This window comes from Rhamphochromis longiceps, linkage group LG22 (genome assembly GCF_057381845.1).
Source record: "Rhamphochromis longiceps isolate RC_006_pf linkage group LG22, R_longiceps_female_GT1.1, whole genome shotgun sequence".
Lineage (NCBI taxonomy): Eukaryota > Metazoa > Chordata > Actinopteri > Cichliformes > Cichlidae > Rhamphochromis > Rhamphochromis longiceps.
Window position 1 is genome coordinate 8244965 of NC_140577.1, and position 24368 is coordinate 8269332.

Here is a 24368-nt window from a genome sequence, read left to right on the forward strand (position 1 = left end):
GTCCATGGCACTCCACATAACAAAGTCGATGGCAAGAAGGAAGAGGAAGGGAGAGAGGATACACCCTTGCCTCACACCAGTCTTAGTGTTGAAGAAATCTGTGTAGCCATCCTCTGTAAGGACGCAGCAACTGGATTGAAGGTAGAGAGTTTGAAATATTTTGACTAACTTTTCAGGGATGCCATATGACGGGGCAATGCTCCAGAGGGAATCTCGATGGACACCATCAAATCCCTTTGTGAAATCGACGAAAGTAATCGAGAGACACTGTTGGTATTCCAAACTCTGTTCGATGATGATGATGCACAAGATGAAGATCTGTTCTATGCATGACCAGCCACTGCGAAATCCAGCTTGTTCTTCCCGGAGTTTCTGATCCACCGCCTTATGGAGTCTTTGGAGGAGGACAAAGCTCAACACTTTGCCCAGAACAGAAAGGAGTGTGATTCCTTGCCAGTTGCTGCAGTCTGGCACTCACATCGATGACCAGCATGAATTGAAAAGGTCCGTTATTTCATTGATGAGGCATTGTCTGCCGTGCTTAAGCATTTCTGCAGAAACCATGTCCAAACCTGGCACTTTGCCATTTTTGAGGAATTTGATAGCAGCTGCTGTTTCCTCAGTGATTATGGCGCCTGTCCTCACGTCTAAGTCGTTGGCTTGGTTGGGCGTGTTGAAGACAAATGAATTATCGAGGGGTACTGATTCAAGGTCTCTTTGAAGTGTCCACTCAACTGGCGTCTCGTTCCAATTTGGCCAGCAGCGGCTTGCCATTTTTGTCTTTGACAGGTACTGCCTGCCCACTCTTCACACCAGTGCACAGACGATGCAATAGAGGGTCTTCGTGTCATTTTTCTTAACTGCTTCTTGCGCTTCATGTCACTTCTGGTCTATCCAGTCTCGCTTGTCCTGTCTACAGCTCCGCTTCACTCTGCGATCTAATTCCATGTAAGCCATTTCAGTGTTTTCATTGTTGGGCATGCTTCCGTTCATCAGTTAGAACCCAGGTCCGTTCCACTTCTCCTCAGCATCGTCTACCTCCACCAGAGCCTCAAAACGATTACGGAGTTCGATCTTAAACTGCTCACCACCTTTCCACCACAAATGGACGTGGTCGCTGTTGCTGTATTTGACTACGCTTCAAACGAAGATGGTACTTTGCGAGGAGCAGGTAATGGTCAGACCCAACATCTGCTCCTTTACATGGCAGCACCATCATGGGGGAGGGGGGGAGGGTGTTCAAACGGATCAGAATCAGGAAGAAAGATGACTGAATGCGACAGGTTTGTTGATGTCAGAGGGGCTGGTGTGATTATTCCAGACACTGCTGATGTACTGGGATTTTTCCACACAGACAGAACAAAGTAACAAATATATTTAGTAGTGACGTATATGTAGAACTCTGTTCACAATAGAGAGAATGACTTTTAGTTGAACAACAGCGACATTGGTCTACGTCTGTAAAAGATTTGCTTTGTTAGTGTCTATACAGTAGTATGTTCATGACAGGACTTCAGGTGTATTCATTTTGGCTCAGGACCATCCAACATGCCCAGATCTGTGTTTTACAATTCAGTAGAAGTGTGTCTTGGTGTTTCGCAAGGTACTGACATTTGCAATTAAGAAACAAAGCTGTACCGGTGTAACAAAAAGCGATTAACATGAAATGATATGTCACATGGCAAACTTGAAAGCTTTATTCTTTAATGGTTTCTATAAAACAGTTACTCATTATACAGCACATGTGAAACATACAACTTTTATGGAGTTATGAAAATGTGTAAGATTATTTTTTTCATCTAATAAATTTAATGTGTCAAAATCTAATTATTTGAGAAAACCTGACATGTAGAGATTTGCGCCACAGGCATTTTTGGTCTAGGTGGCCCACTATGGTCGGTATAGTGGTATGTGTGTTATAGCATTACATTGTGTGTATGTGGTTTTAATTCATTGAAAGTCAAAGTATTGAAACACTGCAATACTTAAAGAGAACCATTTTCATTTTCTGTTAGCCTGTATCCAGGAAAATGTACATCAAACTATAATTCTTAGTATTCAGTATTTTTTTTTTAAAAAGCTTTTCTGGAAGTTTTTAATGACATTTTTGCACGAGTTTAACAAGGAATTTGTTCTCTTATGTTTTTTTTTCTTTTTCGTTGCTCTTGGTGTTGCTACTGCTTTATCTTCAGCACTCCTACCGTTACCATTTTCATCCAAAATCTCTTATTTGTGTTTGTTTGTGTCCAGTATTCTACCATGTTCTCCTAGCCAACAGCCCAGTTTTCTAAATTCAGTCTGTTCCATCATTCTCCCTTTTCTGGCCATTTGTCTGCAACTCTGCTCCTGCCCACCCTCACCACGCAGTTTGTCCAAATTCTCTCCTTCAGCCACCTGCCTCCTCTGATCCACTATCACTCTACTCATTTTACATATTGACAAAAAAATAAAAATAAATGTTGCCCTCTTCTTTTTACTTTTTAAGATACCAAACCTAACTATGCATTTCATGCACATCTTGCATAAGGTTGCAGTTAAAGTCATTAGTTAGGTGAGGCTATTTTATAACTTTAGTGACTAATTCAAACAAAACATAGTTGTCATTTCTATCTCAACTGTTCCTTCATTGACTCGTTATGCCAGCTTAGTCTCAGCTTGCCCACATGTGTCCCAGTGTGTCAGATGAAATGCTAACTCCTGTTCAAGTCCACAGTCAAAGCCTGTCAGTGTGACCTCTTAAGAATGAATCAGCCTAATTTATATTCATACAAAGCTGTGTTCCCGTATTTAAACCAAAGTTCCTTCTCCATGATGATTTTCACACATCCTTTCTTCAGAGGTGTGTGATCACCACACCCAGGTTTTGCCACGCAACACTGAACATGATGATGATGGTTGATAAGTGTAAAAAAATGCAAATTTGGCACAGGAGAGCAAGTCGCTTTAGCTGCCACAAAAGCATGGGCCGGGCTGGTCTTTGGATTATGTGATTAGCTTCGATGTAAAACATGGAGAGGGTCCCGAGAAGGAACTCTAGCTTTGGCAAAATAGAGTCTTAAATGACGGCTCCAATTTTTTAGCTCAGACTGGTGTTTTAAACGAACTAAAATGGAACAAAGCATGTCGTAATTATATTTAATGATGAAGAGTCATTTACTTACACATACTTCAGCACAATATATCATCCTTGGGTCTGCGTCATATATTCCTTGATTGCATAATCTTGATTACACTTAATTAATCGTTACTAAACCCTGTAACTGCAAATGCACCAGGTAGAAAAAAAGTCTTGTATTAAACATTAAAAACAAGTGTGTGACGTTCCCATATAAATCCCCAGGATAAACAGGTTAGTTTGCTGTACTGTGATGGATTGAAAGTAAAGAACAGTGTGTGAGTGGTGCACAGTGGCTGTGGTTTCATGGTCAGAGTTAAGTTACGTCAAGTGTAGCGGAGATGAATTTATAGTTAAACTGAGATAAACTTAGATTCAGCCTCACATTTATGCAATTGCTATTACTAGGGAGAACACACATGAGGTTTAAGGCCTGGACAAAATGAAAACCTTTTTAGATTGCTGAAAATAAAAAGGTATCACTATAGCCAGGTCCTAATTTTATAATTTCTTCACTCAGCTTTCCAGTCTCCAATATCATTGAAATGCAGCCAGATGCTACTCGTTTTATGCTTTTGCTAATTTTTTCACTTTTTCCTGACACACTTGCATTTATCTCTGTGCACCTGGCCTGCACACCTGCTGTCTTTGGAACATCTGCCCCCTTCTTTCCTTTTGATGGTGTGCCCATCAAAATAAAGTCCCACCCCTGCCTGCATGGAGTTTCAGCAGGGCTGAAGATTAAGCTCCCACATACCAACAAGCCATTATTAACTGACATACATGAAATGATCTCTTATACAATAATATCCGGCCCGTGAGCCGCACGTTTGACACTCCTGCACTAAACTGTTGAAGTTTCGATATTGTAAGTAGATCATTATATTGTTGCTTGAAATTTGTGATTGAAAAAATTGTCCTGAAAAAGAGAGCGAGAGTTGCATCTTCATTAAATATGCTGAAGTTGCCCCCTCGCAGCCGATCTGGTCGGAGATGGAAGGTACTTTTGAATTTTGCCTGAAAAGATCTGTCGGCATTTCTACCAAAACTCTGTTAAGTGGAAGGTTGCAGGATTTTACCAGGGAATCAATAAAAGTGAAATTTCTCTGTCATCCAATTAAAACAAAAAATCTATGCTCATGAAAACTTTTTGCCTATGGTTGGCTTTGGTTGATGAGGTGGATTTGATCATTTGCCAATCAGAAATTTTGCTCCTCCACTCTGCATGTTGGATTTTTCCTCACTCCTGAAATGCTGAAAATTATGCACATCTTTAGAGCAGTTAGCGTTGGAAACATATGTCAATATGTTTACACCTGTAGATAGTATTGCACTTGTAGATTAAGTATTCATAAACACAGTAAATACAGTGCTGAAGCCCTTTTTTTTTTTGTATTTATTCTTAACTCAGAGCTTATGGATAAGAAATTTCCCATTAACACTTTAAATAATATTTCACAAACAACTGTAACAGATTAAATGCACAACCGTGCACTAAATACACCTTACAATTTTCCTTAGAAAGACCTGGCTGCTTTTTTGGCAACATCCTTAGACCCATGCTTTGGATTTAAGTGGAAGCTTGCAGGATTTTAGCAGGTAAACAATAAAAGCGAAATTCATCACGTCCGCAGAGCTGTGAAAAATTTTTTTTGTGAAAACCCAGGGCCTAGGGCCGCTGTGGTTTAGGAGTTAGAATAAATCTCTAGTCTTCATATCAATATATTTTTGGCTAAGATACTGAACCCTAAGTTGCCCTCGATGTTTCCATCGGAGTGTGAGTGTGACCATTAGACAAGATGCTCAGGTATACCGTGAAAAGCAAGCTAGTACAAATGGGTTAAAAAGGGTTAAAGAGTGTTGGAGCAGTACATCGAGTAGAAAAGTGCCATATAAATGTCAGTCCATTTATTAATAAGCTGTTAAAATAACACAGACATATTTTTCATGTTTTTTCAAATAGTTGCCTACTCACACATTCACCTGACACAAATCAACACTGGAACTAAACTAGATCTGTTTCTCCCACATTATTTAACTTTATTTACCTCTCATTGTCCTTCGCACGTGTCGGATCCGGACATTTTTGGTTTGGGTCTTTAAATCCTTGTTTATCTGGAATTCTCTGTCTGTGCATTTTTTATGTTCTCATTTTGTAGTTTTCAGGTTTTGCTTTCTTTTTCCAAACCAATCCAACTTTTTTATATAACACTTTAAAAACAACAAAGTTGACCAAAGTGCTTTCCAATAATAAAACAGAGATAGCAGTTAAAACCATACATTAAGCAGACAAAGAAATAAATTTAAATAACAATAAAACAAATACATAAGTGAAAAAGAAGATAAAAACAAATCAGTATATATATTAAATATTAAAACATGAGTAAATTAGACAATAAGATATACAATGAATAAAATTAACAAAATAAAAAGATTAAGAGTGACCAACAGCTGACTAAAACTTTCTCATATATTTTTTAAATTTTCTTATATTTTGGCACCGTTTCAGCCTCTTAGTACCTACTGAGCATTGTGCAAACCTCACAAATATATTCAGTATTCAGCTCTTAGACTGGTTTCTTGAACATGATAGTGAGTTCAAATGGTTTCCACAGTCACCAGATCTCAATCCAGTAGAGCACCTTTGGGCTGTGGTGGATGAGCCATATAAGTACCACACATGTACCAGTCACATCACATTCACATCATATGCTACTGCAAGGTGTTACTAATGAAATGGCCATTGAGTATATATTTTGGTCTGTGACAGAAACTATTGAAAAGGCACATCATAAGAAACATTTGTAGAGTTTTGGTTAAATTCACTGCGCTTTTTCAGATATTTTATTCACTACTTTGTACTTGCTTTGAATCCTTTACGTATATTATGTTGCATGAACAAAGTAAAATTAATCTGTTTTGTAATTTCAGTTACTTGTTCTGATTAATTATGAGTGACATTTTTAATAATTGGGTGTCCTTGGCTCACCAACTTAGTTTCCTGCATATTTGTGTTGATATATCTGTGATTCTTTGCCAATTCAAATGTTAGCAAAGCAAAGCTATTATTATGCAGTGATTTGTCTCTTAGCCTACAGCAGAAATTCTAGTTTGCTCAATTATAATGTCAATCTCTGAGATTTCAAGTCACGCAGAGGGAGTGCTCTCATCTGTAATCTTTGAAGGCCACTTGCATGTTTTTGACACATTGTGTTCTTGAGAAACTTGAGACCACCACACCTGACTTTTGCCACTCGACAACAACAGTGAAAAATGTAAGAATACTCAAAACTTAACTTTAATCTTCATTGTCTGTTTGTTCTTGGTGTGAAAATCCACACGTAGGTGATGGAAACAAATGGCAGTTTCCTTATATACTCATTTGACATTACTTGGTAATTACATGCGAAACTTTGCACACAATGTTCCGTCCGTTTAAAGGATATGCAATATGTTCTCTTGTAGAAGCTAAGCTGTTTGTATTTGGGTTTTATTTTAGATTATAGATATAGTTAAAATATAAACAAGCCAATTTGTCTAATAACTTTGGAGCGTGCATGTAAAAATTGTCAAACAAACCCATTAATTACTTACCCATAACATGTTCTCACATACATCTGTGGAATTTGATTTATCACAAGGTTTTCAGACAGTTTCCACAAACATGTCAGTCATAAGACATTGACGTTATCATTTTTATGTGACTAATGTCTTTGCATCTGGTTTACAACAAACAACAGGTGTTTTCCGTACAGTCTGTTTTGTGACACACTTTTTCTGTTAGTAAGATAGAAAAGCCAATCACGCCTGTCGGGTTTCTTCTTTCCACACTTGAAAACCTGCCAAACCTGAGGGAAGCTGTAATACAAGGACAAAGCTCAGTGTAATCAGAGGGCATCCGGCTCTGCATGTCACAACCTGGCCAGCTTGATAAGGAAGCTTCGCACCAAGTCCAGTTTACACATTGCAAAAAGTAAAAAATATTGACTAGGAAAGTGAATGAAACCCTTGTGAAGAACCTTCACGACTCTTAAGAATTTGTACAGTCAACAAAGCTTACTTTATCTTATGCATAACTTTAATAAATCTCCTTACCTTTTGTACACTTAGAAAGAATCAATTTGCTCACCCTTATTGTTTTAGAGCACAATAGACATGCTCCGAGGAAGTCTGCAGGAATTCCAGGCATCCTGAGCTCAGTGCAAAGGATCTCCGGCTGTCTCACTCTCACACCCCCAGGCGAGGAGGCTGAACCTCAACAGGGGAGGGGCTTAGCTGGCCCTGCCTTATATCTGACCACTGAGGAGTGAATACCTCTGAGATGCTGGGAGCACTTCAGGGTTGTGGTATCTTTCATACCAGCTGAAGCTGAACGCTCGCCGGTGCAGAGCTGGGATATCATCCAAGCACGTTTGGGTAAGAGCAAGTTTATTTAAAATCTTTTTTTTAGTTTGGTTGTGTAAAAATCAGCAGTGTCTTTGTTTTGGTTTTTCTAAAGAAAACAAACTTTTTCCTTGAGTTGCGTTTACATAAAACTGGAACCACATTTAGAAAATTATTTTCTTCAGAGTGAGAAAGTGGAGACTGCATTGGCAAAGTAAAACGAGAGGAAGCAGAACGTGTGTCTATCCTGTCCTGTTAGCCAACACCCTCAGATAAAAGGGAATGCGCACATTCCTCACTGATCACCTTTGACCGCCGCTGGTAAAATAAATGTGCCTGTATGTCACTAATGAGGCTTTCAACAAGTCTAAACACTGTGCTGACATCACCCTGGGATCTATTTACACAATGACTCCAAGACTTTCCGCAGTTACAGCTACAAAAACTGTTGTGCAACGCCTGAATCAGTGGTACTATATTGCCTCATTCATTCCTAGCCAGTAAGTTGTATTTTATTGCTGGGGTGGCATTAAAAATGCACCACAATGGCTGAAGTGCACATAGGATGTAATTAGGCTTGTTGCTACAAGTGAGAGAAAGTTGTGAGCAATTTGTAGTTCAGTGTCAATCTTAAAACTGCTCTATTGATTCTCCACAAAAGCATGCTAGGTTAGCTGTTTATCAATGCCAACATCTTGTCATCCAGACAGATCCTTGGCTCAACCTAAAGATTTACAGTTAGAATTATCATAACTCGTTCATGTCACGTGATTATATATTCCTTAGGAAGTATATAGTCCACTTTCTTACTGAACTGGTACTATTTTATATCAGTTGTTACTTGTGGTTTTTAAGACTTTCCTCATCTAAAATCAAAGTAAATAATTTAACTTTACATGAAAATATAGAAGTCAGAGCTCACAAAAGTGATTCTTTGTTATGGTACTACTGTATAGTCTAATGTAACTAAATGCTCTTTTAACTTTAGTTCTACATTAGTGAGGCCTCTAATTAGTTCTCCTTAACACCATCACACAGCTGTGAAGTCAATTATGTTTTTTAGCGCTGAGGTTCCAGAGTTGTTTGCTGGACTCTGGTATGTTCAGGGGTGTGTCATGTATGCTGGTGCCAACAATAAAGCCCAGAAACACCTCTGCAAACCAAGTCTGACTAAGATCAACTGTAACTAAGAGTACTAGATAATTCTATTTCCACATTTGCAACAGTGTCACTAAAAATGGAACTTTATGATGAAATACACACGTGGCAGATCATACCTAATAAAGAGGCCTCTGAATATACACTCAGTTGTGCTTAGAGGTCTTATAAAGACAAAAAAGAAAGCGAAATCTTTTAAAAAGTCATTTATTTTATATCTGCTCTTGAATTGAAGGGACAGTGCCTTCCTTCACTGAGGAAAAGGCATTTAGTGGAGAGACCAGTAAACAGTGAAGCTGTGTTTGCAGAGTTAGGTAACTTGTTAACTTTGTGCAGGAAATGTATTTGCCTTTATGATATGACAAGCAAATTCAGATGGTGCCATAAATGTACAGTAAATGCTTGACAGCTTCAAAAACATTCAAATATTTACAAAGTGGGTGACGAACTCAAGATGTAAATTGAGCACTTGCAGGTAGAGATACCGAACTGCCACAGACCTGCTGCTCTTGTACAAATAAAGAGTTCAGCAGACCTCAGATCCACAGCTGTTTGTGTTACTCTGCTTATCTTGGTTACTTGGAGCATCTTTTTGCCACTTTATCAATAACAGCTGTTAAATACACTTCTCAGGTAGAGCAGCTCACACAGCCTAAACCAAACATTTTACCACAGTAAACAAGTGAAAATAATCACATATACATGTTAACTTAACAGTTAACATGTTTCTGAGTAGATTGGCTGAGTTTCAGTTCACACCCTTTTTTTCTGAGCCTTATTGTGTTGACTCCCACAGGTGTTATGACATCATTTGTGACAGTTACCAACCCCCACAAGGCTGAAAGACTGGTTCTCAGAAAATTGTGAAATCACTACATTTTTTTTTTGACACTTTTTATTTGTTTAGGAACATTTTTATGCAACAAGATAAAATAAAAAAAGAAAAAGAAAAAACAGAAACAGTATGAGGTCATGGGAAGCTAACATGCACCTGTACATACATCTGCACATCCACACATACATAGAAATCACTACATTTTTGTATGCAATAGTAATTACTAGCTATGAGAATAATTAACTGAGATTTTTTTGAAAATCTCTTTGTAAAGCTTTTTCAGTACAGTAACATCTCATGTACCACATAAGAATATGCTTAAAGGTTATACATTTGCTTTTATTATTCCCTGTTTTTCAGTTTAGTACCCTAAGTACAAGTGGATGTGTATAAATTTGGGTTATGTTGTAGAATTTGTAAACAAGCTCTTTATAAGTTCTTTAAATGGGGATTCTTTAAATTTAAAAGGGATTAATAAAGTTTTATCTAATCTAATCTCTAATCTAAATAATACTGGACCGGAATGCAAATCGATTCAGTTTTTTAAAACATTTATATATTATTTTACCTTGAAGCTGATATTTTTATGCCATGGTGACTTTAGCTCTTTTGTGACTTTTCTGGCTGACATAAAAAATGAGGGTCTAACAAGCAAACAAAACTCAGCCACAAGTTTATAAAACTTTTAATCTCTACTGGAACCCAAAACAAAGTTCTGCAGATTTAGACTTTGGTGCACAGGATTGCAAGAGATATGAACTCTTGTACTTGCAGTTATTGGTTTTCCTTTGCATGTTGTTGCAAAACAGGGCATCTGGCTGTTCCAGTTTTGACACACCATTATTATTGCCAAAAGCAAATGGGGGACGTTCTCACACATTATGTAATTAATAGCTTCTTTTGTTGTTGAATCTGTGCAGGGACATGATGAAATGATAAGAAAAACAAAAGAGAGTATTGATGCATTAGAAACCTGCCCACATGGGTTTATAAGACACATACACACAGACTGTACAGTTAGGCTTTATTTTTATGGGGTGGGTGGGTCAGTCATGGACAGTAGTTGTTTGCAAGCAAGCCATACAGACTTGAATAATTGTCATGGTAACAACTTATAATTAAAGTATTACTAACATAGTAGGAAAAAAAAACATTTTACCTACATCCTGTGGATTGTCTCATATGCAGTCTGCATAGGTCAGTGATGAAATGGTGTGTATTTTACCCATATGTGATTTAGAAAGTTCATGAGAAATGTCATAAACTAATTTCAATATCAAATCATTAACACAAAGTTTAAGATCAAACTTATTACAACCGCCTTATCTTTCCAGGGACGGAGTTTCAAAGCCCTGAGATCGTAAAAACCAGGAAGCCACTGGCGTTGGATCTTGTATTTTGGAACAACAGAGAGCATCCAAGGCTGTCCACGTACTCCTAAGGAAATTGAAAGGTTTGATATTACAGTTGGAAGATAATATATTCCAAAACTTACACTACAATTAATAGAAATAAAACTAATTACCATCTATTTCAATTTCAATTGCTCCAGACTAGTTATTAAGTTATTTAAGCGATTCAGAGTTATGCTGGATACTAATGTGTTAATTTTACCAGACTTCAGTACTATTTGTCATTGCAAACTATTCTACAACCTTCTCTACCTTGCTGGAGTATATTCTCTATCACATTAGTCTCTATTACTAGTGAAAGGTCACTGTTGCATCCAGCATAAAACTCTGCCCAATTAATCTTGTGGTGCTCGCTGCTGTGGCGACCCCTTGTGGCAAGGGAAAAGCTGAAAATAGCTTTACAGTTAGTACATAACAATGTCACTGTCAAACATGTAACGTTAGAAATTGCATTATGGCGCAAAACAGCAGTAGTAAAAGAAATTTTTCGACAAAATGTCTTACTGCATCTAATTTGGTGAACGTCTGAATAATTTGTGTATAAAAAAATAACTGTATAAAAACCTGACAAGTTTTTTTTTTTTTAACATACAAATCAATACATGTGTATTTTATAAGCAGTTTAACTGCAGTGTGCCCAAATGTATCTTAGAGCTGTGCTTTACAATTACTTACAATGCATAAAATACCATATACAAAACAAGCTCTGTAACTGTTTATGTGTTAACACAGCCCTTTAGGTCAAGATGGACACCAACCTTAAGGACGGCGGTGTGAAGCAAAATGCCTGCACAAAAGTCCATGAACCTGTGGCTGGTATATTTCTGGAAAAGACAAAGACAAAGATAACCATATATGAAGCCATGAAGAAGCGTATGCTTAAGCCAGGAACAGCACTGGCTCTGCTTGAAGCACAAGCTGCCACAGTAGGTATTGTAGATCCAGTAAGCAACCAAAAGCTTCCTGTAGAGGATGCTGTTAAAAAGGGAATAGTTGGATCAGAGATGAAAGACAAACTCCTTAAAGCAGAAAAAGCCATCACTGGGTATGTAGACCCCTACACCAACCAAATGATATCTGTATTCCAAGCTATGCAAAAAGATTTAGTTCCAAAAGATTATGGATTGAGGCTGCTGGAAGCACAGATAGCCACAAAAGGCCTGTTTGATCCTGTCGATAAGACAAATATTTCAGTTGACTCTGCAATTCAGAAGGGCTACTATGAAAAAGATTTGCTGAAGGACCAAATGTCAGAGCTCAGAGTGTTTTATCATCCAACTTTGCAACAAAATCTTAACTACAGAGGCCTCCAAAAGCAATGCATCGTGGAGCCCGATACAGGCCTGTTGCTTCTTCCTGTCTGCATCACCTTCAAAGGTCTGCGCAAAGGCATTTCCTCCACCGAGCTCCTTGAATCAAAGATCATCGACAAAGAAACATATGATAACCTGCAAAAGGGGAAGACCACAACACAGGACGTGATGTTGATTGAAACAGTGAAAGAATACCTGGAAGGCAAAGGCAGCATTGCAGGCATTGCTATACTCTCAACCAATCAGAGAATGAGCATTTATAAAGCCATGAAGCAAGGCATACTGATGCCTGGGACATCACTTGTTCTCTTGGAGGCACAAGCTGCTACTGGATACATGATTGATCCTGTAGAAAATAAAAAGTACACTGTGGATGAAGCTGTCAAAAGCAAACTTATTGGCCCAGAATATCATGCAAAGCTGCTCTCTGCTGAGCGGGCAGTGACCGGATACAAAGACCCATACACCAGTGAAACTATATCCCTGTTTCAAGCACTCTCAAAAGACCTCATCGTCAAACAACATGGAATCCGCCTACTTGAAGCACAAATTGCTACAGGTGGAATAATTGATCCAATCAACAGTCACAGACTTCCTACAGAAGTGGCCTTTAAGAGAGGTTATTTTGATGAACAAATGAATGCCATATTGGAGGATTCAGGGGATGACACAAAAGGCTTTTTTGATCCAAACACAGAAGAAAATCTAACCTATCTTCAGTTGATGGAAAGGTGTGTCACTGATCCTGCTACTGGACTCTGCCTCCTTCCTTTGCGTGATAAATCAGATGGGCTAAATTTTGATTTCATTGACTACCAAACTAAAACAGCCTTCAAGATGGAGAAAGTGAAAGTGACATATGGCAAATATACAGGAATGACAGTATCTCTGTGGGAACTTCTGATGTCAGAATATTTTGATGAAAACCAGAGGCAAGACATCTTTCGAAAATACAGAGAGGGGAAGATAACTATCAAGATGATCATTTCAACAGTTCTGGAAGTGATAGAAAAGTCAGTGAAAACAACTCAAGTCGTCTTTGAAGGTATCAGAGACACTGTTACAGCCAAGCAGCTTGTGGAAGCCGATATCATTAGTCAGGAGGTCCTAGAGGACCTGAAGAAGGGAAAGAAGTCAGTGAAGGAAGTCACTGAAGATGAAAATGTAAATGTGTACTTAAAAGGTAAAGACAGCATCGCAGGTATTATGCTTCCTGATTCTCAAATCATGACCATCTACCAGGCCAAACAGAAAGGAAAGCTGATGCCAGGAACTGCTCTGATTCTACTGGAGGCACAGGCAGCAACAGGGTTCATTATTGACCCTATTGGAAATAGAAAGTTTTCAGTTGATGATGCTGTCAAAGCAAAGATTGTGGGGCCTGATGTGTGTCAAAAGCTGCGATCGGCAGAGAAAGCGGTTACTGGATACAAAGATCCATACACTGGAGAAATAATTTCTTTGTTCCAAGCAATGCAAAAAGACCTGATCCTAAAAGACCATGGCATTAGGCTCCTGGAGGCCCAAATTGCCACTGGTGGGATCATCGACCCAGTGAACAGCCATCGCATACCTGTCCATGTGGCCTATAAGAAGGGGTACTTTAATGAAGAAATGAATCAGATCCTGGATGATCCAAGTGATGACACCAAGGGATTCTTTGACCCCAACACCCACGAGAACCTGACATACTTGCAGCTCATGGCCAGATGTGTAACAGATCCTAGTACAGGCCTGTGCCTCTTACCTCTCAAAGGCAAGAGCAACAAAATAAAGATAGATGACAACATTAGGGAATTGTTTAAAACAACAATAGTTACTGTAAAGTACGGTAGGTTCAAGGGCAAACGCACAACATTGTGGGATCTTATCAACTCAGAATATCTGTCTGAAGACAAACGACAGGAGTTTTTCAAGCTCTTCAGGTCAAAGAAAATCACAATTCAGCAACTAACTGAGACCATTGTAGAGATCATTGAGAGTAAGGAGATACGACAGCAAGAAGGACTGAAGTTTGAAGGTCTCAGAGGAGAAGTCTCTGCTGTGGATCTTTTGGATCTTAAAATTGTGGATAAAAACACCTACAACAGTTTGATCACTGGAAACATGACAAGCAGTGATGTGATGAAAATGGACAGTGTGAGAGCCTACCTACAAGGAAAAAGCTGTGTAGCTGGGTTGATACTGCAACCTTCAAATAAAAAACTAAGCATTCACGAGGCACAGAGAATTGGCATTCTTGCACCTGGGACTGCCCTTTGCCTCCTTGAAGCACAAGCAGCTACAGGATTTGTTGTTGATCCTCTGAATAACAAAAAACTTACAGTTGAACAAGCTCTCAAAGAAAAGTTGATTAGTCCACAGATGTATGAAAAACTTTTGTCTGCGGAAAGAGCAGTCACTGGTTACAAAGATCCATACACAGGTCAGAAGATCTCGCTCTTCCAAGCGTTGAAAAAAGATCTTATTGTCAACCAGCATGGCATTCGTTTACTTGAGGCCCAGATTGCTACAGGTGGTATCATCGATCCCTTAAAGTGTCTCCACTTACCCCTTGAAGTTGCATACAAGAAGGGATATTTTGATGAAGAACTTAATCAAATCCTAACAGACCCAACTGATGACACAAAGGGCTTTTTTGACCCAAACACAAAAGAAAATCTGACATACATGGAGATGTTGGGGAGATGTGTGAAAGACAAGGAAACTGGACTGTTTCTCCTGCCACTGAATGACACACCAAAAGCTACAGCTACAAAGAAAAAGATATATTCTGACACAGAGATTAAGGAAGCGTTTGAAAAGACAAGTGTCAGCATATCTGTAGGACACTATTCTGGAAAATCGGTTACTCTATGGGACTTGATTCATTCTGGCTACTTTACTGAGGATCAGCGACTTGAACTGATTGAAAAGTACAGAACAAGGCAGATTAGTACCCAGACCATAATCACATTAGTGATTACCACAATAGAAAAACTGGAGAAGACTGAAACTCCCAAAATGATAATGGGTCTGAGAAAGCATGTCACTGCAAAACAACTACTGGATTCTGAAATCATTGATGCAGAAACATTTAAACAGGTGAAAGAAGGAAAACTCAATTTAGAAACAATAGCGCAGAGTGAACCTGTGAGAGGATACCTAAAAGGATCTGGAAGCATTGCTGGAGTGAAGGTTTATCCATCCCAGAAAGTGATGAGCATATATGAAGCAAGAAATGAAGACCTGTTGACACCTGGCATTGCACTTCTACTACTTGAAGCTCAAGCTGCAACAGGATGGATCATTGATCCCCTCAAAAATGAGTTCCATGCTGTGGAAGAGGCTGTAAAAGGAAGACTGATTGGGCCAGATGTACGTGAGCAACTTCTCTCAGCTGAACGAGCTGTCACTGGGTATAAAGATCCATATACAGATGTGACAATATCACTGTTTGAAGCCATGCAAAAAAAGCTGAGAGAAAGAAGCTATGGCCTTCGGATACTTGATGTGCAGATAGCAACAGGAGGAATTATTGACCCAAATCAAAGTCACAGACTGCCAATTCATATTGCTATCAAAAAAGGATGTCTGGATGAAGAAACTCAAAAAATTATGTTGAACCCCACAGATGATGAAAAAGGATTCTTTGACCCAAATACCAAAGAAAAACTGTCATACAGTCCGCTCATGAATAGATGTGAGAAAGATGATAAAACTGGGCTACTTCTCCTACCGCTGCATGAAGAAAAAGCCCGTGTATTTCACACAGATGAGCAAATCGAGCATGCTTTGAAAAACAAAATGATGACCTTGAATGTGGGAAAATTTAAAAACAAGGAGGTCACACTGTGGGAAGTGCTGCTATCTGAATACATATCAGAACAAAAAAGGGAGCAGCTTATACAGCAATACCGGACAGGAGTGACCAAAATTGAGGAGATGATTGAAATACTCACAGTTATAGTCACAGAGGTATCATCCAAGGAAAGAAAGTTCAAAGGACTACGAAAACAAGTCTCAGCCAGTGAATTATTTGAGTCAAAGATCATCTCAAAGGACCTTTTCACCCAAATTATAAAAGGTGAAGTAACAGAAGAAACTGTTGTCAAAATGGAAAATATTCAGAAGTATCTTGGAGCAACAAACTGTATAGCAGGTGTGAGAGTTGAATCAACAAAAAAGATGATGAGCATCTATGAAGCTAAAAGCAAAGGTCTGCTGACTCCAGGTACCTCTCTGGTTCTGCTGGAAGCCCAAGCTGCCACAGGCTTCATCATTGACCCAATCAACAACAAGAAACTTTCTGTAGAAGAAGCTGTGGCTCAAGGAGTGGTTGGGAAGGAGTGGGAAAAAAAACTGATCTCAGCAGAAAGGGCAGTGACAGGATACAAAGATCCGTACACTGGACAAACAATTTCTTTGTTCCAGGCCTTGAAAAAGGATCTCATTGTGAAAGATCATGGAATTCGTCTCCTTGAAGCTCAAATTGCAACTGGAGGCATAATCGATCCAGTCCATAGCCATCGAGTCCCCATACAGGTGGCATATCAGAGAGGTTACTTTGATGAAGAAATGAACCAGATTTTATCTGATGCTGATGATGACACCAAGGGCTTCTTTGACCCCAACACTCAGGAGAACCTCACATATCTCCAGCTGATTGAGAGGTGCGTCAGAGACCCAAATACAGAGCTTAACTTACTGTCTATTGTGAAGAAAGGAGAGTTTTACTTCTTTGTGGATGAGGCAACTAAATGTATTCTGAAGTCTACAACAACAACCCGAGCTGAAGGAAAATACAGAGGTCAAACAGTGTCTCTCTGGGATCTGCTCTATTCCAAATACATCACTGAGGAGAAGCGGAGAGACCTTGTGCAACAGTACAAGGCTGGATCAATCACAATAGAGCGCTTTTTAGAAATCATCCTGACAATCATTGAGCAGCATACACAAGACACAACCTCATCATCTTCTTCAATTGTCATGTCCCAACCACCAGAAACTAAAGTAGATGGTAGCACAACAAAAACTACTGTAACCACAACAATTACAGAAACTAGTGAAGTTGAAAAGTTCCATGGAATCAGAAAAGATGTCTCTGCTACTGAGCTGCTCAAATCCAAAATCATTGATGAGAAACTCTACAAAGACATTAGCGCTGGAAAAGTTACAGTAACAGAAGTAAGTGAAATGGATTCAGTGCGCAAATACCTTGAGGGGACCAACAGCATTGCAGGAGTTTATCTTCAGTCCACCCACGAAACCCTCAGTATCTATGAAGCTAAAAGCAAAGGTCTGCTGACTCCAGGTACATCTCTGGTTCTGCTGGAAGCCCAAGCTGCCACAGGCTTTATCATTGACCCAGTCAACAACAAAAAGCTTTCTGTAGAGGAAGCTGTGGCTCAAGGAGTGGTTGGGAAAGACTGGGAAAAAAAACTGATCTCAGCAGAAAAGGCAGTGACAGGATACAAAGATCCGTACACTGGAAAAACAATTTCTTTGTTCCAGGCCTTGAAAAAAGATCTCATTGTGAAAGATCATGGAATTCGTCTCCTTGAAGCTCAAATTGCAACTGGAGGAATAATTGACCCAGTGCACAGTCACAGAGTGCCTGTACAAGTGGCATATGAAAGAGGTTACTTTGATGAAGAAATGAACCAGATTTTATCGGATCCTGATGATGACACCAAGGGCTTCTTTGACCCCAACACTAAGGAGAACCTCACATACCTCCAGCTGGTTGAGAGGTGTATTACAGATCCCATTACAGGCCTCAGTTTACTTGTCATTGTCAAGAAAGGAGAGTTTTACTTCTTTGTGGATGAGGCAACTAAACGTATTCTGAAGTCTACAACAACAACCCGAGCTGGAGGAAAATACAGAGGAAAAACAGTGTCTCTCTGGGATCTACTCTACTCCAAATATATAATTGAAGAGAAGCGGAGAGACCTTGTGCAACAGTACAAGGGTGGATCAATCACAATAGAGCGCTTTTTAGAAATCATCCTGACAATCATTGAGCAGCATACACAAGACACAACCTCATCATCTTCTTCAATTGTCATGTCCCAACCACCAGAAACTAAAGTAGACAGTAGCACAACAAAAACTACCATCACCACTACAATTACAGAAACTAGTGAAGTTGAAAAGTTCCATGGAATCAGAAAGGATGTCTCTGCTACTGAGCTGCTCAAATCCAAAATCATTGATGAGAAACTCTACAAAGATCTTAGCGCTGGAAAAGTTACAGTAACAGAAGTAAGTGAAATGGATTCAGTGCGCAAATACCTTGAGGGGACCAACAGCATTGCAGGAGTTTATCTTCAGTCCACCAAAAAGATAATGAGTATCTATGAAGCTAAAAGCAAAGGTCTGCTGACTCCAGGTACATCTCTGGTTCTGCTGGAAGCCCAAGCTGCCACAGGCTTTATCATTGACCCAGTCAACAACAAAAAGCTTTCTGTAGAGGAAGCTGTGGCTCAAGGAGTGGTTGGGAAAGAGTGGAAAAACAAACTGATCTCAGCAGAAAGGGCAGTGACAGGATACAAAGATCCGTACACTGGAAAAACAATTTCTTTGTTCCAGGCCTTGAAAAAAGATCTCATTGTGAAAGATCATGGAATTCGTCTCCTTGAAGCTCAAATTGCAACTGGAGGAATAATTGACCCAGTGCACAGTCACAGAGTGCCTGTACAAGTGGCATATGAAAGAGGTTACTTTGATGAAGAAATGAACCAGATTTTATCGGATCCTGATGATGACACCAAGGGCTTCTTTGACCCCAACACTAAGGAGAACCTCACATACCTCCATCTAGTTGAGAGGTGTATTACAGATCCCATTACAGGCCTCAGTTTACTTGTCATTGTCAAGAAAGGAGAGTTTTACTTCTTTGTGGATGAGGCAACTAAACGTATTCTGAAGTCTACAACAACAACCCGAGCTGGAGGAAAATACAGAGGTCAAACAGTGTCTCTCTGGGATCTACTATACTCCAAATACATCACTGAGGAGAAGCGGAGAGACCTTGTGCAACAGTACAAGGTTGGATCAATCACAATAGAGCGCTTTTTAGAAATCATCCTGACAATCATTGAGCAGCATACACAAGACACAACCTCATCATCTTCTTCAATTGTCATGTCCCAGCCACCAGAAACTAAAGTAGACAGTAGCACAACAAAAACTAGCATTACCACTACAATTACAGAAACTAGTGAAGTTGAAAAGTTCCATGGAATCAGAAAAGATGTCTCTGCTACTGAGCTGCTCAAATCCAAAATCATTGATGAGAAACTCTACAAAGATCTTAGCGCTGGAAAAGTTACAGTAACAGAAGTAAGTGAAATGGATTCAGTGCGCAAATACCTTGAGGGGACCAACAGCATTGCAGGAGTTTATGTTCAGTCCACCAAAAAGACAATGAGTATCTATGAAGCTAAAAGCAAAGGTCTGCTGACTCCAGGTACATCTCTGGTTCTGCTGGAAGCCCAAGCTGCCACAGGCTTTATCATTGACCCAGTCAACAACAAAAAGCTTTCTGTAGAGGAAGCTGTGGCTCAAAGAGTGGTTGGGAAAGAGTGGAAAAACAAACTGATCTCAGCAGAAAAGGCAGTGACAGGATACAAAGATCCGTACACTGGAAAAACAATTTCTTTGTTCCAGGCCTTGAAAAAAGATCTCATTGTGAAAGATCATGGAATTCGTCTCCTTGAAGCTCAAATTGCAACTGGAGGAATAATTGACCCAGTGCACAGTCACAGAGTGCCTGTACAAGTGGCATATGAAAGAGGTTACTTTGATGAAGAAATGAACCAGATTTTATCGGATCCTGATGATGACACCAAGGGCTTCTTTGACCCCAACACTAAGGAGAACCTCACATACCTCCAGCTGGTTGAGAGGTGTATTACAGATCCCATTACAGGCCTCAGTTTACTTGTCATTGTCAAGAAAGGAGAGTTTTACTTCTTTGTGGATGAGGCAACTAAACGTATTCTGAAGTCTACAACAACAACCCGAGCTGGAGGAAAATACAGAGGAAAAACTGTGACTCTCTGGGATCTACTATACTCCAAATACATCACTGAGGAGAAGCGGAGAGACCTTGTGCAACAGTACAAGGCTGGATCAATCACAATAGAGCGCTTTTTAGAAATCATCCTGACAATCATTGAGCAGCATACACAAGACACAACCTCATCATCTTCTTCAATTGTCATGTCCCAGCCACCAGAAACTAAAGTAGACAGTAGCACAACAAAAACTACCATCACCACTACAATTACAGAAACTAGTGAAGTTGAAAAGTTCCATGGAATCAGAAAAGATGTCTCTGCTACTGAGCTGCTCAAATCCAAAATAATTGATGAGAAACTCTACAAAGATCTTAGCGCTGGAAAAGTTACAGTAACAGAAGTAAGTGAAATGGATTCAGTGCGCAAATACCTTGAGGGGACCAACAGCATTGCAGGAGTTTATCTTCAGTCCACCAAAAAGACAATGAGTATCTATGAAGCTAAAAGCAAAGGTCTGCTGACTCCAGGTACATCTCTGGTTCTGCTGGAAGCCCAAGCTGCCACAGGCTTTATCATTGACCCAGTCAACAACAAAAAGCTTTCTGTAGAGGAAGCTGTGGATCAAAGAGTGGTTGGGAAAGAGTGGAAAAACAAACTGATCTCAGCAGAAAAGGCAGTGACAGGATACAAAGATCCGTACACTGGAAAAACAATTTCTTTGTTCCAGGCCTTGAAAAAAGATCTCATTGTGAAAGATCATGGAATTCGTCTCCTTGAAGCTCAAATTGCAACTGGAGGAATAATTGACCCAGTGCACAGTCACAGAGTGCCTGTACAAGTGGCATATGAAAGAGGTTACTTTGATGAAGAAATGAACCAGATTTTATCGGATCCTGATGATGACACCAAGGGCTTCTTTGACCCCAACACTAAGGAGAACCTCACATACCTCCATCTAGTTGAGAGGTGTATTACAGATCCCATTACAGGCCTCAGTTTACTTGTCATTGTCAAGAAAGGAGAGTTTTACTTCTTTGTGGACGAGGCAACTAAACGTATTCTGAAGTCTACAACAACAACCCGAGCTGGAGGAAAATACAGAGGAAAAACAGTGTCTCTCTGGGATCTACTATACTCCAAATACATCACTGAGGAGAAGCGGAGAGACCTTGTGCAACAGTACAAGGCTGGATCAATCACAAAAGAGCGCTTTTTGGAAATCATCCTGACAATCATTGAGCAGCATACACAAGACACAACCTCATCATCTTCTTCAATTGTCATGTCCCAACCACCAGAAACTAAAGCAGATAGTAGCACAACAAAAACTACTGTAACCACAACAATTACAGAAACTAGTGAAGTTGAAAAGTTCCATGGAATCAGAAAAGATGTCTCTGCTACTGAGCTGCTCAAATCCAAAATCATCGATGAGAAGCTCTACAAAGATCTTAGCGCTGGAAAAGTTACAGTAACAGAAGTAAGTGAAATGGATTCAGTGCGCAAATACCTTGAGGGGACCAACAGCATTGCAGGAGTTTATCTTCAGTCCACCCACGAAACCCTCAGTATCTATGAAGCTAAAAGCAAAGGTCTGCTGACTCCAGGTACATCTCTGGTTCTGCTGGAAGCCCAAGCTGCCACAGGCTTTATCATTGACCCAGTCAACAACAAAAAGCTTTCTGTAGAGGAAGCTGTGGCTCAAGGAGTGGTTGGGAAAGACTGGGAAAAAAAACTGATCTCAGCAGAAAAGGCAGTGACAGGATACAAAGATCCGTACACTGGAAAAACAATTTCTTTGTTCCAGGCCTTGAAAAAAGATCTCATTGTGAAAGATCATGGAATTCGTCTCCTTGAAGCTCAAATTGCAACTGGAGGAATAATTGATCCAGTGCACAGTCACAGAGTGCCTGTACAAGTGGCATATGAAAGAGGTTACTTTGATGAAGAAATGAACCAGATTTTATCGGATCCTGATGATGACACCAAGGGCTTCTTTGACCCCAACACTAAGGAGAACCTCACATACTTCCAGCTGGTTGAGAGGTGTATTACAGATCCCATTACAGGCCTCAGTTTACTTGTCATTGTCAAGAAAGGAGAGTTTTACTTCTTTGTGGACGAGGCAACTAAACGTATTCTGAAGTCTACAACAACAACCCGAGCTGGAGGAAAATACAGAGGAAAAACTGTGACTCTCTGGGATCTACTCTACTCCAAATATATAATTGAAGAGAAGCGGAGAGACCTTGTGCAACAGTACAAGGCTGGATCAATCACAATAGAGCGCTTTTTAGAAATCATCCTGACAATCATTGAGCAGCATACACAAGACACAACCTCATCATCTTCTTCAATTGTCATGTCCCAGCCACCAGAAACTAAAGTAGACAGTAGCACAACAAAAACTACCATCACCACTACAATTACAGAAACTAGTGAAGTTGAAAAGTTCCATGGAATCAGAAAAGATGTCTCTGCTACTGAGCTGCTCAAATCCAAAATCATTGATGAGAAACTCTACAAAGATCTTAGCGCTGGAAAAGTTACAGTAACAGAAGTAAGTGAAATGGATTCAGTGCGCAAATACCTTGAGGGGACCAACAGCATTGCAGGAGTTTATGTTCAGTCCACCAAAAAGACAATGAGTATCTATGAAGCTAAAAGCAAAGGTCTGCTGACTCCAGGTACATCTCTGGTTCTGCTGGAAGCCCAAGCTGCCACAGGCTTTATCATTGACCCAGTCAACAACAAAAAGCTTTCTGTAGAGGAAGCTGTGGCTCAAAGAGTGGTTGGGAAAGAGTGGAAAAACAAACTGATCTCAGCAGAAAAGGCAGTGACAGGATACAAAGATCCGTACACTGGAAAAACAATTTCTTTGTTCCAGGCCTTGAAAAAAGATCTCATTGTGAAAGATCATGGAATTCGTCTCCTTGAAGCTCAAATTGCAACTGGAGGAATAATTGACCCAGTGCACAGTCACAGAGTGCCTGTACAAGTGGCATATGAAAGAGGTTACTTTGATGAAGAAATGAACCAGATTTTATCGGATCCTGATGATGACACCAAGGGCTTCTTTGACCCCAACACTAAGGAGAACCTCACATACCTCCATCTAGTTGAGAAGTGTATTACAGATCCCATTACAGGCCTCAGTTTATTCCCACTACAGAAGTGAACAGCAATTCGCTTCTTTAATAACTGAATATAGCATAAAAAAAAGCTTCTTTCTGAACTAAAAAAAAGATACTTTAGAAGTTGTACTTAACATGTGAAGACAATATACTGCAATATTATCATTACTAAAATATGAACCAGGAGATTGATTACAAAAGACCTTTGCCTATTTGCTTTTATTGTACAATTTTGGAAGTGTAATAAATGCATATATGTTTTTTTTTTTAAAGAAAAAAACCCATTTATAATTACCAAAGAAAATGGAACAATTGTTTTTATTGTAGAAAGTGGTCACAGAACTGACATACACAATGGAATTAATACATTTTTAATTGAGAGACATAAACCAAAGACTGTGCTTACAACCACTATTGTAACCAAAATTCAGCATTTACATTTAATTTGCACCTAGTAAAGCTGAAAATCCCGGCTTTATATAAATCAATATACATAGTAAAGAGGTCTTAAGTCTCTTTATGTCTTTGCTTTTTAAAATGTTGAATTTTTAATGCTGTTTTTATGGTTTACCATTTTTCATGTTGTTGTGGGACATATGACTCTGTTTCTTTTACACTCATGGAAGTAGTTGAGTCAAGACAGACCCAAGTTTAATTAACCTAAATGGGTAGCGCTGTTTCAAATTTGGGCAAAAATTGAATGTGGGTACATTTAAAATACTTTTTTTGCCCTTGTTTTTGTTTAGTCTGTTATTTGGCCCAATAAACAAGTGAATACTATATTGTGTCTTTTATTATCAAACACTCTCCTTTGACCATGTTTACATTATTGGAAAAATCATATAGGCACTTAGATCCATTCATGTGTTTACATGTATTTGCTATTCTTAAACATGTTGCTACAAGCAAGGTATGAATCCAGTATGACCAGTCCCTTAAGATGACAAATGTAAATTTATACTGACAGGACAGCACTCTCTAGTGGAAATAAAGACCAATACAACCCTGATTC

General features: G+C 39.4%; 1 protein-coding gene across 1 annotated transcript; it reads left to right on the top strand.

The window, feature by feature from the left end:
- The first annotated feature begins 7415 nt into the window (after positions 1 to 7415).
- On the top strand, positions 7416 to 24136 carry eppk1 (epiplakin 1). The gene is made up of 3 exons (XM_085396577.1): positions 7416 to 7531; positions 10826 to 10944; positions 11636 to 24136. The coding sequence occupies exon 3, from the start codon at positions 11650 to 11652 to the stop codon at positions 23398 to 23400; it is 11751 nt and encodes a 3916-aa protein (XP_085252703.1). The 5' UTR covers positions 7416 to 7531; positions 10826 to 10944; positions 11636 to 11649; the 3' UTR covers positions 23401 to 24136.
- The last annotated feature ends 232 nt before the right edge of the window (positions 24137 to 24368 follow it).

Excerpts from the sequence above, each read along its gene's own strand:
- eppk1 (XM_085396577.1), top strand. The coding sequence starts at position 11,650 with ATGGACACCAACCTTAAGGACGGCGGTGTGAAGCAAAATGCCTGCACA.